Source organism: Amblyomma americanum, chromosome 1, assembly GCF_052857255.1.
Source record: "Amblyomma americanum isolate KBUSLIRL-KWMA chromosome 1, ASM5285725v1, whole genome shotgun sequence".
NCBI lineage: Eukaryota > Metazoa > Arthropoda > Arachnida > Ixodida > Ixodidae > Amblyomma > Amblyomma americanum.
This window is the reverse complement of record NC_135497.1, coordinates 202,870,595-202,889,763: the sequence shown is the minus strand read 5'-3', so window position 1 is coordinate 202,889,763 and position 19,169 is coordinate 202,870,595. Positions and strand designations below refer to the sequence as shown.

General features: G+C 47.4%; 2 protein-coding genes across 2 annotated transcripts in view; both read left to right on the top strand.

Moving 5' to 3' along the window:
* The window catches only part of LOC144094643 (neprilysin-like), a 40,780-nt gene extending 30,882 nt beyond the window's left edge, over nucleotides 1-9,898 (top strand). The window contains exons 7-9 of the mRNA XM_077628569.1: nucleotides 1,783-2,213; nucleotides 6,559-6,708; nucleotides 9,342-9,898. Coding sequence (XP_077484695.1) covers nucleotides 1,783-2,213; nucleotides 6,559-6,708; nucleotides 9,342-9,695 — 935 coding nt within the window. The 3' untranslated portion in view covers nucleotides 9,696-9,898. The remainder of the gene's footprint in view (nucleotides 1-1,782; nucleotides 2,214-6,558; nucleotides 6,709-9,341) is intronic.
* Nucleotides 9,899-11,263: 1,365 nt separating this feature from the next.
* LOC144094653 (uncharacterized) lies at nucleotides 11,264-16,042 on the top strand. Its single transcript, XM_077628580.1, has 5 exons — nucleotides 11,264-11,416; nucleotides 13,471-13,532; nucleotides 14,184-14,273; nucleotides 14,690-14,725; nucleotides 15,623-16,042. Exons 1-5 carry the CDS (start codon nucleotides 11,347-11,349, stop codon nucleotides 15,905-15,907), a joined length of 543 nt encoding a protein of 180 aa, XP_077484706.1. The 5' UTR covers nucleotides 11,264-11,346; the 3' UTR covers nucleotides 15,908-16,042.
* Nucleotides 16,043-19,169: the final 3,127 nt, after the last annotated feature.

Genomic DNA, 19,169 nt, shown 5'->3' with positions numbered 1-19,169 from the left:
CCAGCAGATGTGTTCTTTGTTTTAGTGGCAAGGGAAATCGGGGCACGCAAAGTGCCCGGTGGGAAGGCGGCGTTGTCATCGCAGCGGCTTCCTCGTACCGGATGAACGGGATAAGGCTGAGACCTTTTTTTGTTAATGTAGGTAAACCTCTCTTTAATGATACAGCTTGCGGCAAAATATTAAATAAATAGATACAAAAAGCAGCTTCTCTCCAAGTTACCCCAAAAAGCTCATGAAGTAAACTGTCTCAGTGAAGCATTTTTTTTTCTGCCTTTTATCACACAGCGAAGTGTTTTTCTTCGCACACGAGAAAACGCCCTGCCATTTCGCGCAGCGTGTGCGCCTTAAAATGTCGCACAACGCTGTTCGGCACTTATTCCGCGCGAGTGGCTTAATACCCGCGCGACCGTCTGGCAAATCACTTGTCCTTGTGCGGCAGAGCAGAACCCGCTTGTTGTCTTCTTCGGAATCAGTCGACGGTGCATAAGCGAGGGCTATTAAAATTTCATCGCAAACTGAATACATCGGTTATCGGACACGTTTTTTCGGCCTCCCGAATTGGTACATGATATTTGTCAGGGGATATAACAAAACAGTGCCTTTAACTGATACATTTTAGTGTCCTTACTACTCTGCGCAAGCGGAGCTTAATAATAGTGTCTTGTTCATTTTCAGGCTGCCGTTGCATGCTGCACTACTCGATTGGTTGGAACACCGGTGTGATTACAATAACGTTTTGGGTCCTCCGAGTGCCGTTTTCTGAAACGATCTCTTCGTTTGAAACGGCACATTTGTTTTCTGTGCAAGGCAACTTGTGCACAGTCATACTATCTCAAAATTTAACCCTTTGCTCTTTTAAGGAGAACTCATTTCTAGCTCTTAACGGAAGTCGATCTAATATTATTGTACATCACCAAGTCACGGTAAGTCATATTGCTCGCTAATCTTGGGAACAACCACGCCGGGCAATTTTCATAAGCTGATTACTCTACAGAAACGAGTCCTGCGCATATTTGAAAACTACCACGGGCATCCACAATATTTACCGACAGATCCATTATTCAGAAAGTATTCCCTGATAAAGGCTAACCAATTATACTGTTATAGGCTCTTGCAACATGTTTAGAACCAGAAACTTTACAGCGCAGCACACCCCGCTGCAGAGTACTGCTTCCACACACATAGCCGAAAAATCCCTATAGTCAGGACTAACTACGGTAGGCAACACGTACAGTTACAAATACCGTCTCTACTAAATCTCACTGAAAAACTGCTTGATTTCAGCAAGCCAATTCACCAACTTGAAGTTCCTCAAGAATGTAATATTGCAAGAAAACATTGAATTCATTTGATTTGTTTCTCTTGTTTTTTGCTAGCATTTATGGCCTTTCAGTGTTGCTTGTTTTATCCCTTTTGTCCCCCAAAGAGGGAATCAATTGTTCGCAATTGTAGTTCTATATGCAGTTCTAGTTCTATTTGTAGTTCTATATGTAGTTCTTGTTGTTTTTTTTGCTAGCATTTATGGCCGTTCAGTATTGCTTGTTTTATCCCTTTTGCCCCCTAAAAAGGGAATCAATTGTATGTTTCTGATGCCTGTCTGCAAACGGAGCAGAGGCCTTTGTAAGGATTCTTGCCTTTTGTCTTTGCTCCGGTTTCTGCAAATCAGAATGAAACAAATAAACTGAAAAAAAAGTCGCTCAACCATTTTTCTGCGTAACCCTCGAGCTTGAAGCTAGCGCTGCCATAATATGTGTGTGTGTGTGTGTTTTTTTTTTACCACAGCCATTTCGAAGGAAAGGCTGAGAGACGCCACCACAATAGCGACGAAGATGCGCGACATGCTCTCCAGCTTGGTGGCAAACTTGTCAGTGTTCAACCAAGATTCGAAGAAGAAAGTCATGAACAAGCTGGAAAGGTTGAAAATCACGGTTGGCTTTCCCGATAGCGTCGACACCACCCAAAAGGTGGACGCACTGTACGCTAAACTGGCCCTTTCCAAGACCACCTTTTTCGAGAACTGGCTCGAGGCCTCGAAGTACAAGATGATCATCGCCTCCGCGGACAGCAAGGCGGCGCTATTCGACGCCACGTCTTCCATGGTGTTTTACGAAGCAATGAAAAACGAGGTGGTCATCCCAGCGGGAGCATTGCTGCCGCCGCTGTTGTACAGCCCGCAAGGGGTTCCGGCCTACAATTACGGCAGCTTCGGACAAGTGAGTATTCATTTGCGTGTGCAAACGTGATCCTTACACTAGTCAGCGGCAATTTGCTTCTCTAGCCAAAGCAGTTGCAGCGGCCGCAGCAACAAGAAATGCGGGTTCGCATTTCAAATGACTGCACTGTTTTTTTTGAAAGATTGGATAAAGTTTTCTTAATTATATTGTTCACTATGATTGATCTTCCTGGTGCTGTCGCTGTTTAAATGCAGACACCAACGTAAATAAAAAAAAATTAGAAGTCTGCAGGACGACTTCGTATGACTCGAAATAGACCCACGAGTCTACAGCCACCATTTCAATAGAATCTTCGTTTAGGAAGCGCTGAAATTTCACGCCAATCGAGGAGACATACATGGACGAGCGCAACTTCCAACTGATTTATTCAGTGAAACCCACACGAGTCTTATGTACGCCCTCAAGTACTAGAATGACAGCATCAGCGAGAAAACAAGTGACAGATTACCAGGCCGTACTATATAACGCAAGCTCTTTTCTTGGTAATGAGAAAAAAGGTGAACTTATGTAGTTACTCCTAAGTGATGCTATATTTGGTGCTTCAGTGATTTAACGTGTCAGTTCACCTCGGCTTCTTTCAATGATATTGCACTGATTTAGGAACAACGCAATCGCGGTACTTTTTGCAGTGAATTACCAGAAAACCACCGATAGAATTTCTCATGTTGTTGTGCTCGCGCTGCCGTTCGTGAAAACAGCGCCCACTCTGTCCCTCGTAGGTCTGCTTCTTGCCACGAGTCAGCGGGAAGCAATAAACAGCACTATCTGGGCACTCGACGTACGCTGTTTGGTGCTTTATACCGCAATTTATTTTTGAGAAATAAACGCATTAGGGCCCCCTGGACCTTGCAAAGTTTGCTAAGCTTGTGGAGAGAAGTGAACATTACTTTCACGTCGGCTTTTCCCGCAGTCGTCTTAGGTTGCTTGCCATTCACTGCAAAAAGTGCGCGACTGTGTTCCTTTTCTAAATTAGCGCCGTATCACTGAAAGAACTCGACGTCAACTGACACGAGAATTCAAAGAAGCACACAAAAACACAGCTAACTGCGTGAGTCCACCGTTCACCTCATCTCCAAGAAAAGCGCTTCCGTCCATTAGTACGGCCTACTTATCAGCCACGTGCTTTCTTGCTGATGCTGTCACTCTCGTGCTTGGGGACGCGCATAAAACGCGTGTGGGTTTCACCGAGCAAATAAACTGGAAGTAAAGCACTTGTTTATGTCTGTCTCCTTGTGTCCGTGTGAAATTTCAGCGCTTCCGAAAGGACCTGTAGACACCAAACAGCCCGATCCACCAACTTTGTGGACTTTAATATGAAATTTCGTCGAAGGCGAACGGGCGCCGAGGTACCGTGAAATTAGTCACGCTCCGTTGATGCGGGCAGTTTGATTTTAGCGGAAAGCAGTCTATAAAGCGAGGTGTCTAAAATGAGGAATCGTTGAGAAAAAAAAAACATTGTGATTATGGTCTGCTATTTAGCATAGCGCTCTGTAGTGCAGTGAAAATGAAAAAAAAAATGTTGACAACTTTACGAACACTATCCTGGTCACCACGATCTTCAAAAAATGCGGACTTCGCTATGAGACGTGGCATGACATCTCATGACGTGCTGGCGTACCTCCTACTAGGGCTGTTGATGTCACACGAACCTCTAGCACATAACTGCGCATAGACGGATCACAGGTGCTGAACGCGGTTGTCAAGTAGCAGAAGCTGCTGAAACTGCTTCATGTAAACAGCGTTCATGCAATGTGGCAAATGGAAAGGCGAGTTGACGAAACAGCTGGGCACAGTGACTGAAAACCTCACATCATCGTTAATTCATTTCAGCCTTCGCACTGCCTTTCGCAGGTGTCCTGCTTTCAAAACACTAGAAAATAAATATCGGGTTATGGCAGTCGTGCTTTTGTTCCATGTTTTGCCCACATTAACGCGACAAAAATGCATAGGCCCTAATAGGCTATGTACAATTTCACCTTGTGTACTGAACAGACAGTGAGTTTTCATATTATCGAGGTGTGAATGTACTGAAAAATTTCATTCCCCGGCAAAAATTGCTTTAATTCTAGTCATCCGTACTAACCATCGTCAACGGCGCGCAACTGCAGTGGCCACTGTCGTCAGTGGGTGCATCTTTTTTCAATATAAACGTTTGCTAGCCTACCCTTAATTTTGGAGTGAGCTGCAGCTGACGCATAAGTAGTGTTCAAAGTCTGGCTCCATCGAAGGGGGCTCTCTAGCAATTGTAGCAGAGGTGGAGAGGGAAATAAAGAGATAAAAAGAGAAAGCGGCTGACAACCTGTTTTAGACATCGTTTTATGCAAAGAGTAGAAATCATTTTAAACGTCGTTGTTTGCTCAATTTGTCACATACCTGAAAAAAAAAAACGAACCGCACGCTGTACTAGTGCGCTCGTTGTTATTTTGTAACCTTGGAACTGAGCGGCCAGCTCTGGACTGACTCGTGGTCTGAGGGCACGGGTATTCCTTTTTAAAGCGAAAGCTTTACAACACCAGCCAGCTCGGCTAGTCGCATGGTCGCACTTCAGACGTATGCCCGTGGCCGACGAACTTCCTTGAGCCGCCGTTGCCTAGCAACGCCACAGCCGCGTTCCAACAGATGGCGCCACCGTCGACGCCACTGTCGTCGCCGGTGGAGGTGGTGGTTGTTGCTATGAAGGGGGAGGGGAGGGGATACTGGCCCTGACGTATGTTGGCCCTTTGGGCATCACTCTTGGGAACCAGGGGAGGGGGTAGGGGATGTGGGGGGAGAGGGGAGAGGGGAAGGTCAGCGCCGTCGTATCCATGGGAGTCCTTGGCCGTTCAGGAGTCGCACCGCCGCAGCAACGTCAGCGTCCAACAGGGAGGGGAGCCACAGTGCACTGGTTATGTGTGCAAGCACCGGGCAGGGGGGCAGGGGGGGGGGATGATCATCGTTCCACTCAGATCCATCGCCTCGTGCTGTACGGGGCGAAGGTCTAGAGGAGGATGCTCAGGCCAGTCTCCTCGAGGAAGTAGAGGACCCGATGCGCCAGGAGCTGGCTGCGAGCCGGGAAGAGGAGGTCATGCTCCGTGGTAGCCGGGAAACCGAGTGCTCGGTATCCCGACTCGAGTCCGTCGCCTGGGGGGATCATGGGTCGGACACGCCAGCAGGAGGTGGCCGAGCGTCTCCGTGTCCCCGCAGGAGCGGCAGGCAAAATAGGGGGCCCGCCCCCCCCCCCTAAAAAAAAGCCCAGATAAGCTGAGCACCAGGCAAAGGGAAAGCTGTACCCACTGTATCACCGGTGGGTACCCGGCGGCACTGGGGACCGAACCCCGCACCTCCCGCATTCGAGGGGAATGCTCAACCACTTGACCACCGCTGCGGTACTATCTTTCTATCTTAAAATTATTACAATGTTAATTGCCATTAGTCAACAACACCACAACTTAAAACAAAAACAATTCCTCAATTCCCTCTTTTGTTTCAGCAGCGCTAGTATGCAGTGAATGCCAATAAAGCATCTTAAACTACGATAGCAGGTGGTTTTCGCTTCGAAGGATGCCGCCGTGTTTGCTGATAGGTATCCCGACTCGCTTAGGCAATTTACATGCAATGTAGAGCGATGCCCACGTCAGTGGCATGCCGAAAAAACGTTTCGTGCGGTTGTTGCAATTAGAAAACTATTATAACCTTTTCCCTACCTCCCCATTAGCAACCTATAAAGTGAAACAAAAAATATGGAAACATACTTATGGTTGCCGGTTAGCTGTTCAATACTCCCTTGAAAATTATTTTTACTAAATGCGATACGATAGAGCAACAAAAAAGCTATTTTTTTCAAATTTATAGCATAAACTTAAGTATAGGCGAATGAACTCACTGGACTGTTAACAAAGTGTCCGTACGCAATTGACCAGTGACAACATATACTGGTAGCATGACTACTATCGTCAGCACAGCATGGCAAGAAGCTACTTAGGAAACGAAAGCAGAAGACATCCAGTTTGAGCAGGAATTTAAGCAGGGAGAAAGCATGGGGTAGCAGGCGTGAGTACTCACGATGAGGGCTCTTTCCTATTGTTCTTGATTTGCTTAGTCAAATTTAATTGAGCTAGTCAAAGGGAACACTGAGTACATATTACTTTGTGTTGGTATGAAAGTTACGCTTGAGACTCAAGTTATAAGAAATCATGTTTTCAGAACCACTATCACGCGGTAGCGCAAAGCAAATGAACCAATTAAACTAAGTATAAAGACGGTTGTTTACGTGCCTGCACATTGTGCGAGACGCAAGGCGTAGAATTTTGACCTTTGCGTGCTCGGACGCCGTTTTCACTTGCAGTATGTTGCTGTGGAAATGGCTCGAGGTTTCGGACTGAGAGGCAAAAATTCCAATTACGAGGACCAACTAAATCCTTGGGTGAATTCTGAGCTGAAGGAGTACTACGAAAGCGTGAAAAGCTGCCTGAAAGAAAGCTGGGATGTTGTCAAGGTGAGCGTCGCTGTTTTAGGCTAAAGTCGTGAATCGCGGCACCATATGACCGCCAGACAGCCCCCGTGGAATTAGAAAATCCGTTATCGCACTGCGTGGTGCGGTCGTGAATTATGCGCTGCACCTGTTACTGCGTGTTTTCGTTAGATTCTCGCTATGCCACCAGCTCTTGCTGTGCGCATGGAGGCGAGCGTAAGTTTAAAGCTCATTCTAAGGTCGGCTGTGTCATGTTTGGCTGAATAATTCATAGCGTGAAATAAACGCGCTTGATGACTGTGAAACTCAGCATCCTCATAATCTGTGACGCGCCGTGAGATGTTCTGCAAGAGCCTTGTGTAGCCAGACTTTCGCGTAGTGCAAGCTGTGGTTTTACAGGCACATCACTATGCAGTCGCATGAGGCTGCGTTAAAACTTGTCCGATTAAGAGTAATCCCATTATTAAAGAATTGCTGCGAACTATAAATGTTAATCTTCTTGACATTTGCTTAGAGCATCATATAATGCTTTGAAAGCGGACCTAAGACACCCCTCAGTGCAAGCCAACACTTTCTTCGAGTATAGTACAGCCTTTGTCAGAAGTTTAGGGCCCAGGTAGTTTGCTTCTAAACCGTGTAGTCGGTCTCCTTTAGCATTCGTCGAAGTCCTACCCATCGGAGGGGCATGACTAGAGTTCATCTTACCTTCAGAACAGTTGGAACGCTGGGGGTGCATTAGGAGCCACACGGTGTGGCTCAGATGGGCTCTAAACTTTGGACAAAGGACATTACATCTCTGCAATGTTGCACAGTCATAGTCACCGTGCAGCGCTCATATATAAAGCGCAAAGAATCCTCCTCGTCCTTTTTTAGAGCGCGCTACAGTTCTTTATCGCCACCTTTACGCTGTCATAGAGCAGCCGGCATGTGGCGTGAGCACCGCCGCTCAGGATAGCGGTGCGAGTGCGGTTACCATGGGTGACCAGACGCGGCTGCGGCAGGCAGGCGTCGCCCGCAGTGCCGCATGTTGAAGGAAAATGGAAGAGAGAATTCCAGTAGAGCGGAAGTGAGAAAGATGAATAGTCTACTCTTAAATTTCTCTGCTCTCGTTACGCGTTTACAACAATTTTTTTTCCTTCGGAACGACATCACTTTTCGGTCGCCTACTTATTACAGTGCCTTTATCGCGATAAGCAGAGAGGTGATTCAGGGCCTTTTTAAGCGGTTTTGTTGATGCGCCTGTCTGGCGGCTCAGACCACAAAGAGGCTATGTGGCTTTTTGTCCAATTAATATCCTTAGGCTGGTGTGGTGCAGCGAATTATTTTCTTCGAATCTATTGTCTTTATCATGCTCCGCAAGTAGCTGTCGATCAAGGCGACACCATGGAGGCGACGAGAATAAATATAAAATACAATGGGAATATATTACCCTGGCCGGCTTTATGCTACTGCGATGCGGACAGAAGTTGAAACTTTTTCATTACGGTTACACGCTAAGTGGATTAGTGATGACGTGTTTTCCGATGTTCCAGAGAGGGGTTAGAAGCTGTAAACTCTCGTGGGCTTCGACGATGAGAAATCTGTTGCATTTATAACCCTGTTACATTTTTGCTGTCCTTGCGATTGGCCATCGGCCAAAGTGACACCACATCTCTGTTACTACCGGAATTGGGCAATCAGTATGGCGGAGGATAAGGATGAAATAATAACAAAGTATAGGTAGAACGAGTTCGCATTAATGTTGCCCTCGGACGGAGCAGCCTGTGTCGCTGACGTATTCAGACCTGCGAGCAGATGGCGTGATCCAGTTCGTCAATCATCGTGTGCCACGCCGTACCCCTCTCCACTTTCCTATTCACTCTCCACTCTCCCTCCCTCTCTGTCTTTCCTCTACCACTCCTACTCCGCTCCCCTGAAAGTGGAGAGGGTGTTTTCCCCTCTCGACTTTGCCACACGGCTCTTGTCTCCACCCATCCTCTCTTCTACTACCCTTTTCCTCTTTCCCTTTCTCTCTCTTCTCTGAAAATTGAGGGGAGATTACACTTTCTCCACTTTGCTACCTGCCAACCGAGGTTTCCGACGGACTGATTTTTCCGACATCGGGGCTCTAACGCTACCGCATTAAAAAAAAAGAGACTGGAAAATTATGATTGTGTTACACCGCGTAATCTTAACGCAGTGGGTATCACGTGTACGATAGGGCCAAGTTGGAATATAAATCTTTTTAATAGACGATGCACTTGAACGTATTGTGTTAAGTAAAAGAACTCCGGTTTGTTTGCTAAAAGAAACCAGGCAATTAATTTGCGAAGCTATGTTGTTACTAGATAGAGTTATCCGGCAGTTCCCCTTTTGGCAGGTCGATGAAAGAAAATAGGCACTCACGAGTGAAGTAGTGCTGTTTTTAAAACACAGATATACAGGTGGTTCACCTAAAATGTTTAAAAAGTTTTAAAACTAAGCTTTTTATTTTAGAAAAGGCTTTTTTTCGGAATAACAACGTTCAGAAGCTCAGTGCAACATGTCTTCAAGAGAGGATTTGTATTCTTTCCACGCGCAACCTAGTGGCCACACACTCAAATAAATTGTAGTCGCTACTTTTAACGACCATAATGCTTTGATCAGACTGATCGGTCGGCGTCAACTATCTCTCGCAGAATGACCATCTGCCTTTTCACAAGCCACCTAGGGAAGATAGTTCTTTCTTACTGGACGAAGAGACAGCATTTTCCGACCTCCTAGGTACAAGGGTAGCCTACGAAGCGTACAGGAAGGTTGACGTCAAACTCAGGATGTTGTCCGTGGACCCCGACCGTTTAAGTCCTCCCGCGAGACAGTTCTTCGTGGGCAGCTGTGTCAAGTGGTGCCTGGACGCCAACAGCAATCTGGTGAACTACGCTGGACCCTTCCGCTGTGTTCTTCCCCTGGTGCACATTGGAGAGTTCAGCGACTCGATCAACTGCGCGCGGGACAGCAAATACGCTTCCATGATCAAGTGTTCCTTGCACTGAGAAAGCAAGTCTGCCGGCTGCTACGTGTGGTGGGGTCACCGGCATGCACTCGTAACAGCGACAGTGTTAACAGGCAGAAAGAACGCATTCATAGAATGTACTGTACGCCAACTGGGCATTTTGCTCCGCGAGAGAGGTATGAACGGGCGATGAATGTGGTGTCTACTTCAGGAGACCTGCACACAATTCGCGAATCGTCGAAATCATGCGCGTACGACGTTTAGAACTTTTGCTGTATGTGCCTTGTACAATAATGAACAATATATTACGTGCTGAAATGAGATAAGTGTGTGCACGTAGTATTTGTATGCGCCAACATGGCGGGCTATAATCCTCAAACGCTATAATCGCATAAATGTATTGCGGTCTTTGGCCCGTGGAGAAGAGAGCCAAAGTTGCGCACCTGCATAACAGAATTAAATGCGCTAGAAAATAACCGATCGGCGTTCAAAGCAAACAAATTTCTCCTACCACCGGGCCGAAATATAACGCGAACTGATGGAATGAAACTCGAGTACGCTTGATGAGTTGTAATTCGAGTCAGTGATGAAATATAGCGGCTTTATCGGTTGCTTGACGTGCCTTCGGCATGACGCACACCTTGAAACGATGCATCGCAACAGCTGCTCACATGGGCATGCCTAGCTACGCAAAACTATATGCGTGCACCCAAGTGCTTATGAAGTGATCAAATTTTACTCCACCAGTTACTAGGCGAGTCTGCAGTACATGTTCTCCGTTGCACAGTTTTGTTAAGGTAGACTGCTAAGGGAGTGCACTCTCAGATCATGAGTGGCAGTCTGCTAGTACCCTGCAAGAGAAAAAGTATACAGCAGCTGTATATTATTAGTACTCACTTAATGGGGCAAAAACGTGGAGGCTAACGAAAACGGCGGAACTTAAGTCCAACGCAGCGAGCTATGGAAAGTAAAATGACACATGTAACGTTAAGAAACAGGAAGAGAGCAGTGTGGGTCAAGAAACAAACGCGAGTTGATGACACTCCACGGGTGGACTAAATTTCTTGCAGGCAATCAAATGCTTTAAATATACTTTTGTTCTCACTACCAGCTTGAATAAACTTTGTAGTTAATAAATCATGCAACCTTGTGCACGCATTCTTAAGAAGGATATTTGCGTTCTATGTACACAACATCCGCTTTGTCAAACAGCTGTCACTGAAACCGGAATGCCATTTTCTAACAGAGTTTTCTAAAATCGAATGTGCGAAGGGACTCTGTCACCTCCATATTCTTCAGTGTATCAGAATGTAAAAAAACGCACAAAAGCACACGCGCCTGTCACATGCACATGCACAGGCACGTCACGCCACACCGGAGGTGGGCCAGCTTACCATCCGCAGTTACGCCTGTACACATCCGTAGTATCGGGTGGCTCTTTCCTTTAGCACAAAAGCGGCCGTGTTCCGATGACGACAGGATGAGCGAAGACAAAAGGCCGGCACGGATGATGGACTCGTCTTACGTCCATGGAACGCCAGCAAGCGCAGCCGCCAGCACTGCGCACGTGGTCGAGTCGTGGCGTCATCGGGCCCTGGGACGGTATAAAAAGGGCGGCCGTCGGCTGCATTTTCAGTCGCAGCTTGCCGTTCTATCAGTCTCGAAGAACGAAGAGCAGCTGAACCGGAGCCATGAACGCCTCCTGCCTCATCTTCGTGGTCATCCTGGTGGCGGCGGCCAAGGGAAGCGACGAGCTCTGCGGTAAGTCCTCGCACGTTTTTTCTTTGCATTCTCTGAATCTTTTCTGGTCTGCTTGTCTCGCTTAATTTTTGTCTTCTCTGACTTCTTGAAAGAAATCAGAGGTTACTGCTTGCACTCCGCTTAGGGAACGATTGAGCTTTTTCCAATTCGAAGAAAGGCCTTCTTCGCCGAGCCGTCTTCCCTGCCTAGGAGAGCAGAAAGTTGGGCTAGTTGGTTGAAATGCATACTGAAGAAGTTGGCGCGGAAAAGCGAGGACAAGCGAGACAAACAAAGACGAGCGCTCGTCTTTGTTTGTCTCGCTTGTCCTCGTTTTTCCGCGCCAACTTCTTCAGTATGCATTCCCTGCCTAGTTTCAGGTCTATTGCATGAGCAGTAAAGATCTTTAGCATTATGGTAATGACCGAGCCAGACTTATCTATAGAGTTCGCGATAAACGCTATTCCTATTCGAGAAATACATGAGTATAATCCACTCCCCACCCCTTAGATCTTCACTTGAGCCAGGCCAACGAAAGACCTGCGCTCAACACTAACGTGTCTAAGAAGAAGCAGAGTTTGCATTAAAGCAAAAGCGACAATTGGCGGGCAGAAAGCGCACGGGTACGCCTTTCCTTTTGTGAGAAGGCTTAGCATCTCTAGACATTTCCATCCGGGAGGGAGGGGGGTCGCCATATTGATTGCTGGAGGGCTGTATGCACCTGGAGCTATCGCTTACCCTTTGCTTGCGCCGGGTGCATACAGTAGTCTAGTGAGCAATGTGGCGACGCTTAGGATGGAAAGATCTATATCTCCAGTTGTAGCATAAACGAGGGCAAAGTTTGGTCGCAGATCTTTGAAATAATAACCACGGTTTGTATTCCTGCCTTGGTCGTTAAAAAAAGATAGCCAGCTGCTAAGTGAGAAAGTTTCTCAATCAATTGGAGTTTGAAGAGCATGGCTGCTCATGACTCCGGCAAGTTAAGCTAAATTATCAGCGTGGTAAATTCAGCGGTGGTGAAGGACGCTCTCTTGAAGGATTGATTATGAAGCTCTCTCCCTGTGCTAAATATTGCTGGCTGAAACATAACTGATTTTACGGTGTAATCTAGCCCCTTTTCACGCTATTCGCATTCAAGTTAACTGAATCTACAAGAAACGTTACCGATCTGTAGGTAGATAAGTATAGAGCCTCTTGGAGTAGCGTTCACTCTTGCTCACAAAACACCAAGTGCAGCGATAGCTCGGGGGCTTTCAAGCGACGAGGACTAACCGTATAGAGCGAAAGTTCACGCTTCAGCTTTCCAGGTCAAGCACATTCGCTGCACACATGACGGGCCACGTAAATTCGAAGCGGGGATAGCGAGCACAACTAAAATATCGGTGAAGCGTTTGCATGCAAATTCAACGGCAATCGCCCGCGCAGTAACGGCGAAAGGGGTGAACGGGTCCGCGCTTATTTCGTAGCGCCGTCAATGACAGAGGCGCGAAAACCAGTCTTCATCCACTCGTCTGTTGTCTCGGGTTCTTCAGGACGCGCCTGATCAGACAAGCGGAATAAGTACCACCTCCGCCCATTGAAGCGATGCTCTTCAGGCCACTCATCTCGAGGCGTCCGGAATGTTCCCCCGTAGGGACGCCTCCTTTCGCTCGGGAAAAATGCGCCAGCATCTTCGTGCGTCCGTGTTTAAGTGGCTTCTCGGGCGCTGACAAGAGGTGCTGTGCGTGAAAAGCAAACGTTTTAACGAAGTGTTGCCGCATGTAATGCTGTTGGCCCTGAAGTAACGCCCGGACAACTATAGAGCAGAGTTCGTTGATACAGAGGTGTTGCAAAAGGGAATAATTTAACACGTTGATCGAAGTTCTTTTTCCGGGTTTGTACTGAATGTAATCTAATTAGCTAAATGAGCACTGAAGGGTTTCCGTAAGGCATTCCTGTAAGGGTTTTTTGTCCTCAGGAGCAATGTTGCCCAAGCGCAGAAAAACATAAAGAAATGAAGAGAAGGAAAATATCAAGCGATCGCGTTTTCGTTGCATTTAAATGCACGGTTGCAACATTTTTCTTCTGTTTGTGTGCAGACATGGCCGACAACCAGAAAGTGCAAGCTGTGCAATGCATCACGAGCCATGTTTCAGCGCAGGTAAGCAAAAAGGTGTCAAAAGGGTGCGTGTCTGGTGTCGCCGTCGCGCAAGACCGTGTACTTTGTCACTCATCAAATACAATAGCTATGCTCATAATTAATGAACGTAAATGTATTACACAATATATGACGCTCGAGTTGACTAAACGCAAAAAGAAGTAGTTTATGTTGCTCATAATTTCCTTGATGATGTATTTAGGAAAGCACTGTTTTTGACACTCGTCAGAAAACATAATAGATGCGTCATTTCTAAATCTGCTGCCCTTTAGGTCACGCCTCGTGGCAGCTTTAATAAACGCTTTATCTCCAGTCAGCATGTAGTATAATAGGCGCCCATGTCATTCGTAGTCCTTACATGTTTTCTACAGGGTTAGTGACGAGGAATAAAATGGATGGATAAAAAATAGATTCGAATAGAATCTCTATACTGTCCCACCACTGGTTCACATACTGGGAACGGCGACAGCAGGGGCTTGCATGCACGTGACTCAATGAGAAAGGGCGAAAAGAATCTAAAGAGGACAGAATTATATGTATCTCAACAGCAATCACAGTCCTGGTGTCCAGATACAGACTTAAACCGGAAGTTTAGGCATGAGACGCGTTCGTACTCGAAATAATTACGTGAACGGAACCCACCATGGCGTGCAGATGAAGAGCAAGTGGGAGGCTCTCAAGCAGACTTTCGGAAGCCAGGACGACTTGATCGCAACCAACAAGCTGTGCGAGCTCCGCAAGGGGGTGAGTGACAAAAAGAGCGCCATTTTATTCCTTTCCTTCACTATTCTTAATGCGCGCTGATGAACGAGTAAACGCAGTGCACCGTAAGTCGGTTTTGCAGGCCAGAATATATTGCCTAGCTTGGATTAGGCCAGCAGACGTTGCCAAGTGTTACCCTCAATGGCAAGGCCAGTGCTTACAATGATGAATTTTTAAGCAAGTAGTCTAAGAGACCTTGGAATAGTGAAAGTGCAGCTGCGTATGTAATTTATTTGAATGCGTTCTTAATTCGTTGACCTTGACCTTTCTTGGCAGAAATCTCGAACATCAGGCACAATGGGGCGCAGTTGTTTAACGTCTTCTTATTTTGTTCTTGAACTCTTCTTGTACCACTGTTGTAATTTTTATGTTTACGTTGCACCTACCTTTCTTTACAGGCCGCCGAGTCGGGCGCCAAGACAAGCATTTTCACAGTAAGCAGGAATTGTTGACTTTTAGGCATGGTTACCAGCGGGAAAAAAAGTGGAAGAGCTTGTCATACAAGATACAACGCTAGTGTCCTTTGACGCGTTTTCTAAACGTTTTTATAGCTTCACAATATGTTTTTATAGTTTCAAAATAGCTTCAAAAAAGCTTCAAAGCGAGGGGAGGGGGGGGGGGGGGAGAGGCACAGAATGTTCGCTTGTACCGTTTTCCTGCGGCTGCATTAACATTTCTGCATTGAAGCAAACAATTCGCCTGAACAAACGCTAACCACCATGTCTTGGTCTTTGCAGCACCATCTATCAAAACTTTCAACTACGAAAGGGAACTGGAGCGAAATCGCAATTTAAAAGAAATTGGGGTGCTATGATAGATCACAGTTACTTCTGAAAGAATAAGAACCTTTATTGAAATAAAAGGCATTTGGTTCATAAAACGCATCTGAACCACGACTAGTCAGGAATGCATGCACTCAGTTGTTCAGTCAGTCGTCTTAGGCTGACGTTCATCCGTGTGCATTGGCGTTAGGCGCACACACTGTTATGCCATTAGAGGAGGCACTTCTTTTACGCTCCATACTCGAGGTCACGTCCTGGTTTGTTCCCTTTCAACCTTCGGAAGACGAAAATTATAAATGAGTCTGCACAAGGAGTAACAACGCAGCTTCCTTGCTAACTTCTACACTACACGTACACAACAGAGTTAGCGCTGTTCGAACATGTGACGAGATTCAATTGGATTACAAGTTTAAACAGTTCTAAAGACCTTAGCTGTAACCTCTTCGTGAAAACTCCCACAGCTGTTGCTAAATTCTACATTACGTTGCCGTAAATGTGTACTGAATTTTTATTGTCTCAATGACGATTTTTTTCACTTGTTTTCTGCAGCAAGCCGAGGAAGATGAGATCAAGGCTGCATTTGAAGCCTGCAAGATGCAGGCTCAGCCCGCTCAGCCCGCTCAGCCCGCTCAGCCAGCTCAGTCTGCTCAGCCCGCTCAACCCGCTCAACCCGCTCAGCCCGCTCAGCCCGCTCAGCCCGCTCAGCCCGCTCCGCCCGCTCAGCCTGCTCAGCCTGCTCAGCCTGCTCAGCCCGCTCAGTCTGCTCAGCCTGCTCAGCCGGCCAAGCAGGTTCAGCAGCCTGCTGAGGCTCTGCCAGCTCAGGCAAAACCATAAGAAGGAGCGTCTTCTCTGCGAGTCCAGCAACAGCTGACTGTAAACAGCGGGGCTTGGCGCCGTTCAGATTGTTGGCTGACTCGTCATTAGCAGCGGAATGAATAAAGTTACAGCATCATTCTATTTCTGATTGCACTCATGTTCTTCCTTCATAGCTAACTTTCACATACAGTGTGCGGTGCTCTATGAACCCGTTGTCACTGAGTTAGATGGATCAAGTAGTGTCGTGTAAACGCTGCTTTGACAGCTCCATCTACGACATTCCTATCGTACAGATAAAGAGCTCCGAGGTTTAGCGCGGTGCAGCATACTAATCCTCGCAGCCTTTTTGCTGACGTGCCTTAAGTAAAACGCAACGAGACAGCTCTTCATCTAATCCGACTCTTGCTTGACTCGGACTGCCTGCTAAACAGGCGCCGCGCAACCAGCGAACCCTGCACCAAGCGTGCTCTATTATCTGGCACTTCTGCTGTGATTTGGCGCATTGAAGCGAGCCGTACTGATTTAATATGTCGCTATTTCTGCGATGTAGATAGTGGAGCACTGCTCGACCGCGGCCCGAAGACACGGACCGGATAATGCGCGGTTTCTCCGGGCCTGGTCCGGGTCTAGGCTTGAAGTTCCAGCCTCGTGCATAGAGGGCCTGTTCTGGCTTTTGGTTCGTTATTTTAGGTTGATGTACGCTTACAGCGCTCTAACAGATACATGGATGAAACAGGGTCCGACACCGCAGCGATGGCTAAGTGGTGGAGCGTCCGCCTCGCATGCGGGAGGTGCGGGGTTCGATCCCCATTGCCGCCGGGTACCCTCCGGTGATACAATGGGTACAAGCTTTCACCTGGTCTGGTGCTCGGCTTATATAGGGTGAAATGCTTGGAAAGTGGGCTTTTGACCGTACCATTAAGGGACACTGAGGAGAAATCGAAGTTGGCTTGTATCGATAGAATACCAGCTCCTGATCACAAAAACGCCACTCTTACTCAAAACAAAGCTCTTGTAAGGTAGAAAATAGCAAGAACCAAAATACAGGTATCGCCGCCACAGACCAATCTCGCAAGTACAAGCGTGATGACGTCATAGGACAAGAGGCGCCACCTTGGAGGAATTTTCCTTCCTACATGGGACGCGAATCTCTGAGGCTGACAAAAGAAGGTTGCGGGGTTCAATATTGAAGTAAGTTTCTTTTAAAAACAATAGTGCACTTTTATCACACAAGGAAGACAGACAAAAGAGAACCTGAATTTTGGAAGCAAAGAAAGCCGATGCTTGGTGGCGCCACAGGCGGCCGGGAGAGTTTCGATTTGTTATGGCGCTTCGCGTCTATGAGCTTTGCGTGCACCGTGGTTTTGTTTTTGACGCGCCTCGATTTACAAGCGCTGAAAAGCAGAGGAGCTCCAAGTGCCGCCTCAAGTGCTAGTTATCCTTTGAAGGAGCCTGCTAAGGCTGGGCAGATGATCGCCACGTTCGATAAAAAACTATGATGGCACAATGGTCGGTGATCGTATAAAAGGCAGTTCGCAGTATAAAGAGCACTTGTGTCTTCGAACGCTCGCCCGGCAAAACAATTCCGGCTGTGCCAGTCAACTTCAAACTACTTAACGGAAATCGTTTGTTAGGGACGGGAGACAAGGTACAGGTACAAGGTTCAAGGCAGTTAAGAAAATTTGCTGATGGCCTAGTTGTCTTAGGCCGGGATATACGTAGCGAAAGCGCGGAGACTTCTGCATCGGAAGAGTGCATTCACTAGATGCGCCTTTATTCGTGGTTAAATCTTGAGCCGTCGTGGCGGAGTGGTAGCGTCCCTGCCTCAAGCGCCAAAGACCCTTGTTCGATTCCGAGACTCGGCACAGGTTTTTTATATTCAGTGAGTGGGCGGGGGGTTTCAGTGGCTCTCATAGATGCTGCCACTGAATACGTTAGTTCGCGGTTAAGCGCAGGCTCTGTTAAGGCGCGTTTATACTCTGGTGTAATGCGCGCGCATTACAGCGGAGTATAAACGCGCCTTAACAGAGCCTGCGCTTAACCGCTAACTTATGCGCGTGCGTTGCACAGCGACGTCAGGTCGCCCAAAGTGAGACCCTCTATACTCCAACTGCGCTTGACCGCCGACGCGTTCAGCGGCTTCGGCGCACTCTGACCGCACTGGCGGGGAGACTTAGAGCATGTCTCTATTTCGCGCCGAGTGCGCCAGCCGCCGCCGGCCCGGCGAGACCGATTCGACTCCGCGGCGAGGTGCGCATTGTGACGTTATTCAGTAGCTTCGGCAGTTGGGCGGAGCTGTTCTTTTCGAGCTCTCGGCTAATTCAATCCATTCACAGTACACGTCTGAAGGTACATGCAAGCAGGCGAGAGAGCCCGATCCAGTGGACCCCGTATCTCCGGAAACGCGTGGAAGCCGTTGAAGCGTCGTGCGTCGGCTTTACTTTCAAGCCACCAACTTTAAACGCTAGCGCCCTCGAGCACCCATTCGTTTTTTGTAGGGAATAAATAAATAAATAAATAAATAATTAAATAAATAAATAAATAAATAAATAAAAATATAAATAAATAAATAAATAAATAAATAAATAAATAAATAAATAAATAAATAACCTGGTCCTTGCAACCGTGGCAGGCCTCGACGCCGCCTGCTGCATCGTGCAACCGCGCCGCTCAAGGAATCACAATCCGTTGACCCCAAAGCCCCGGCCAGCCTCCGATGGGCACGACTCGCCGACCTTGTCCTGGCCTCTCGCGACTTCCCGCACTGTGGTTATGATATTTAATTTGCAACGGCTGCTCACGGCGGAAGGGGAGACGACCCGCCGGCGCCTAACCTAACCGTGCTCCGTCAAAAGCATCACATGCTCTGTGGGGCTGAGGTCGCTGAAATGCAGGCCAGAGTTTTTGCGAGAACTTCGTCGTCGGGTTCGAGAACGGGATCCATCGTAACGCTGGCAAGACGCCGTTGTAAACGTAAACGAAGCGACGGTAGCGACCCCCAATAGATGCCTTCAACGTGCGGCGTCGGTAGCTTTCATTTCGGCTGCTGCTAGACCGCACCGCTAGCCGCCAGAAATCGCGGAGTCTGCGTTACGTCACGTTTCACGTCACTCCGTCATATGACGTTATAAGAGTGCGCCTTGACGTCATAAGAGTTCACGAGTTGGAATCGGAGCGGCGGGAAAAACTTTTTCAACTTCGAATCCAAATTTCTTTGAAATAAATTCATCTTTCGCTCCCGGACAAGCGGCAACAAAGCCATGAAATGCCGAACTATCAG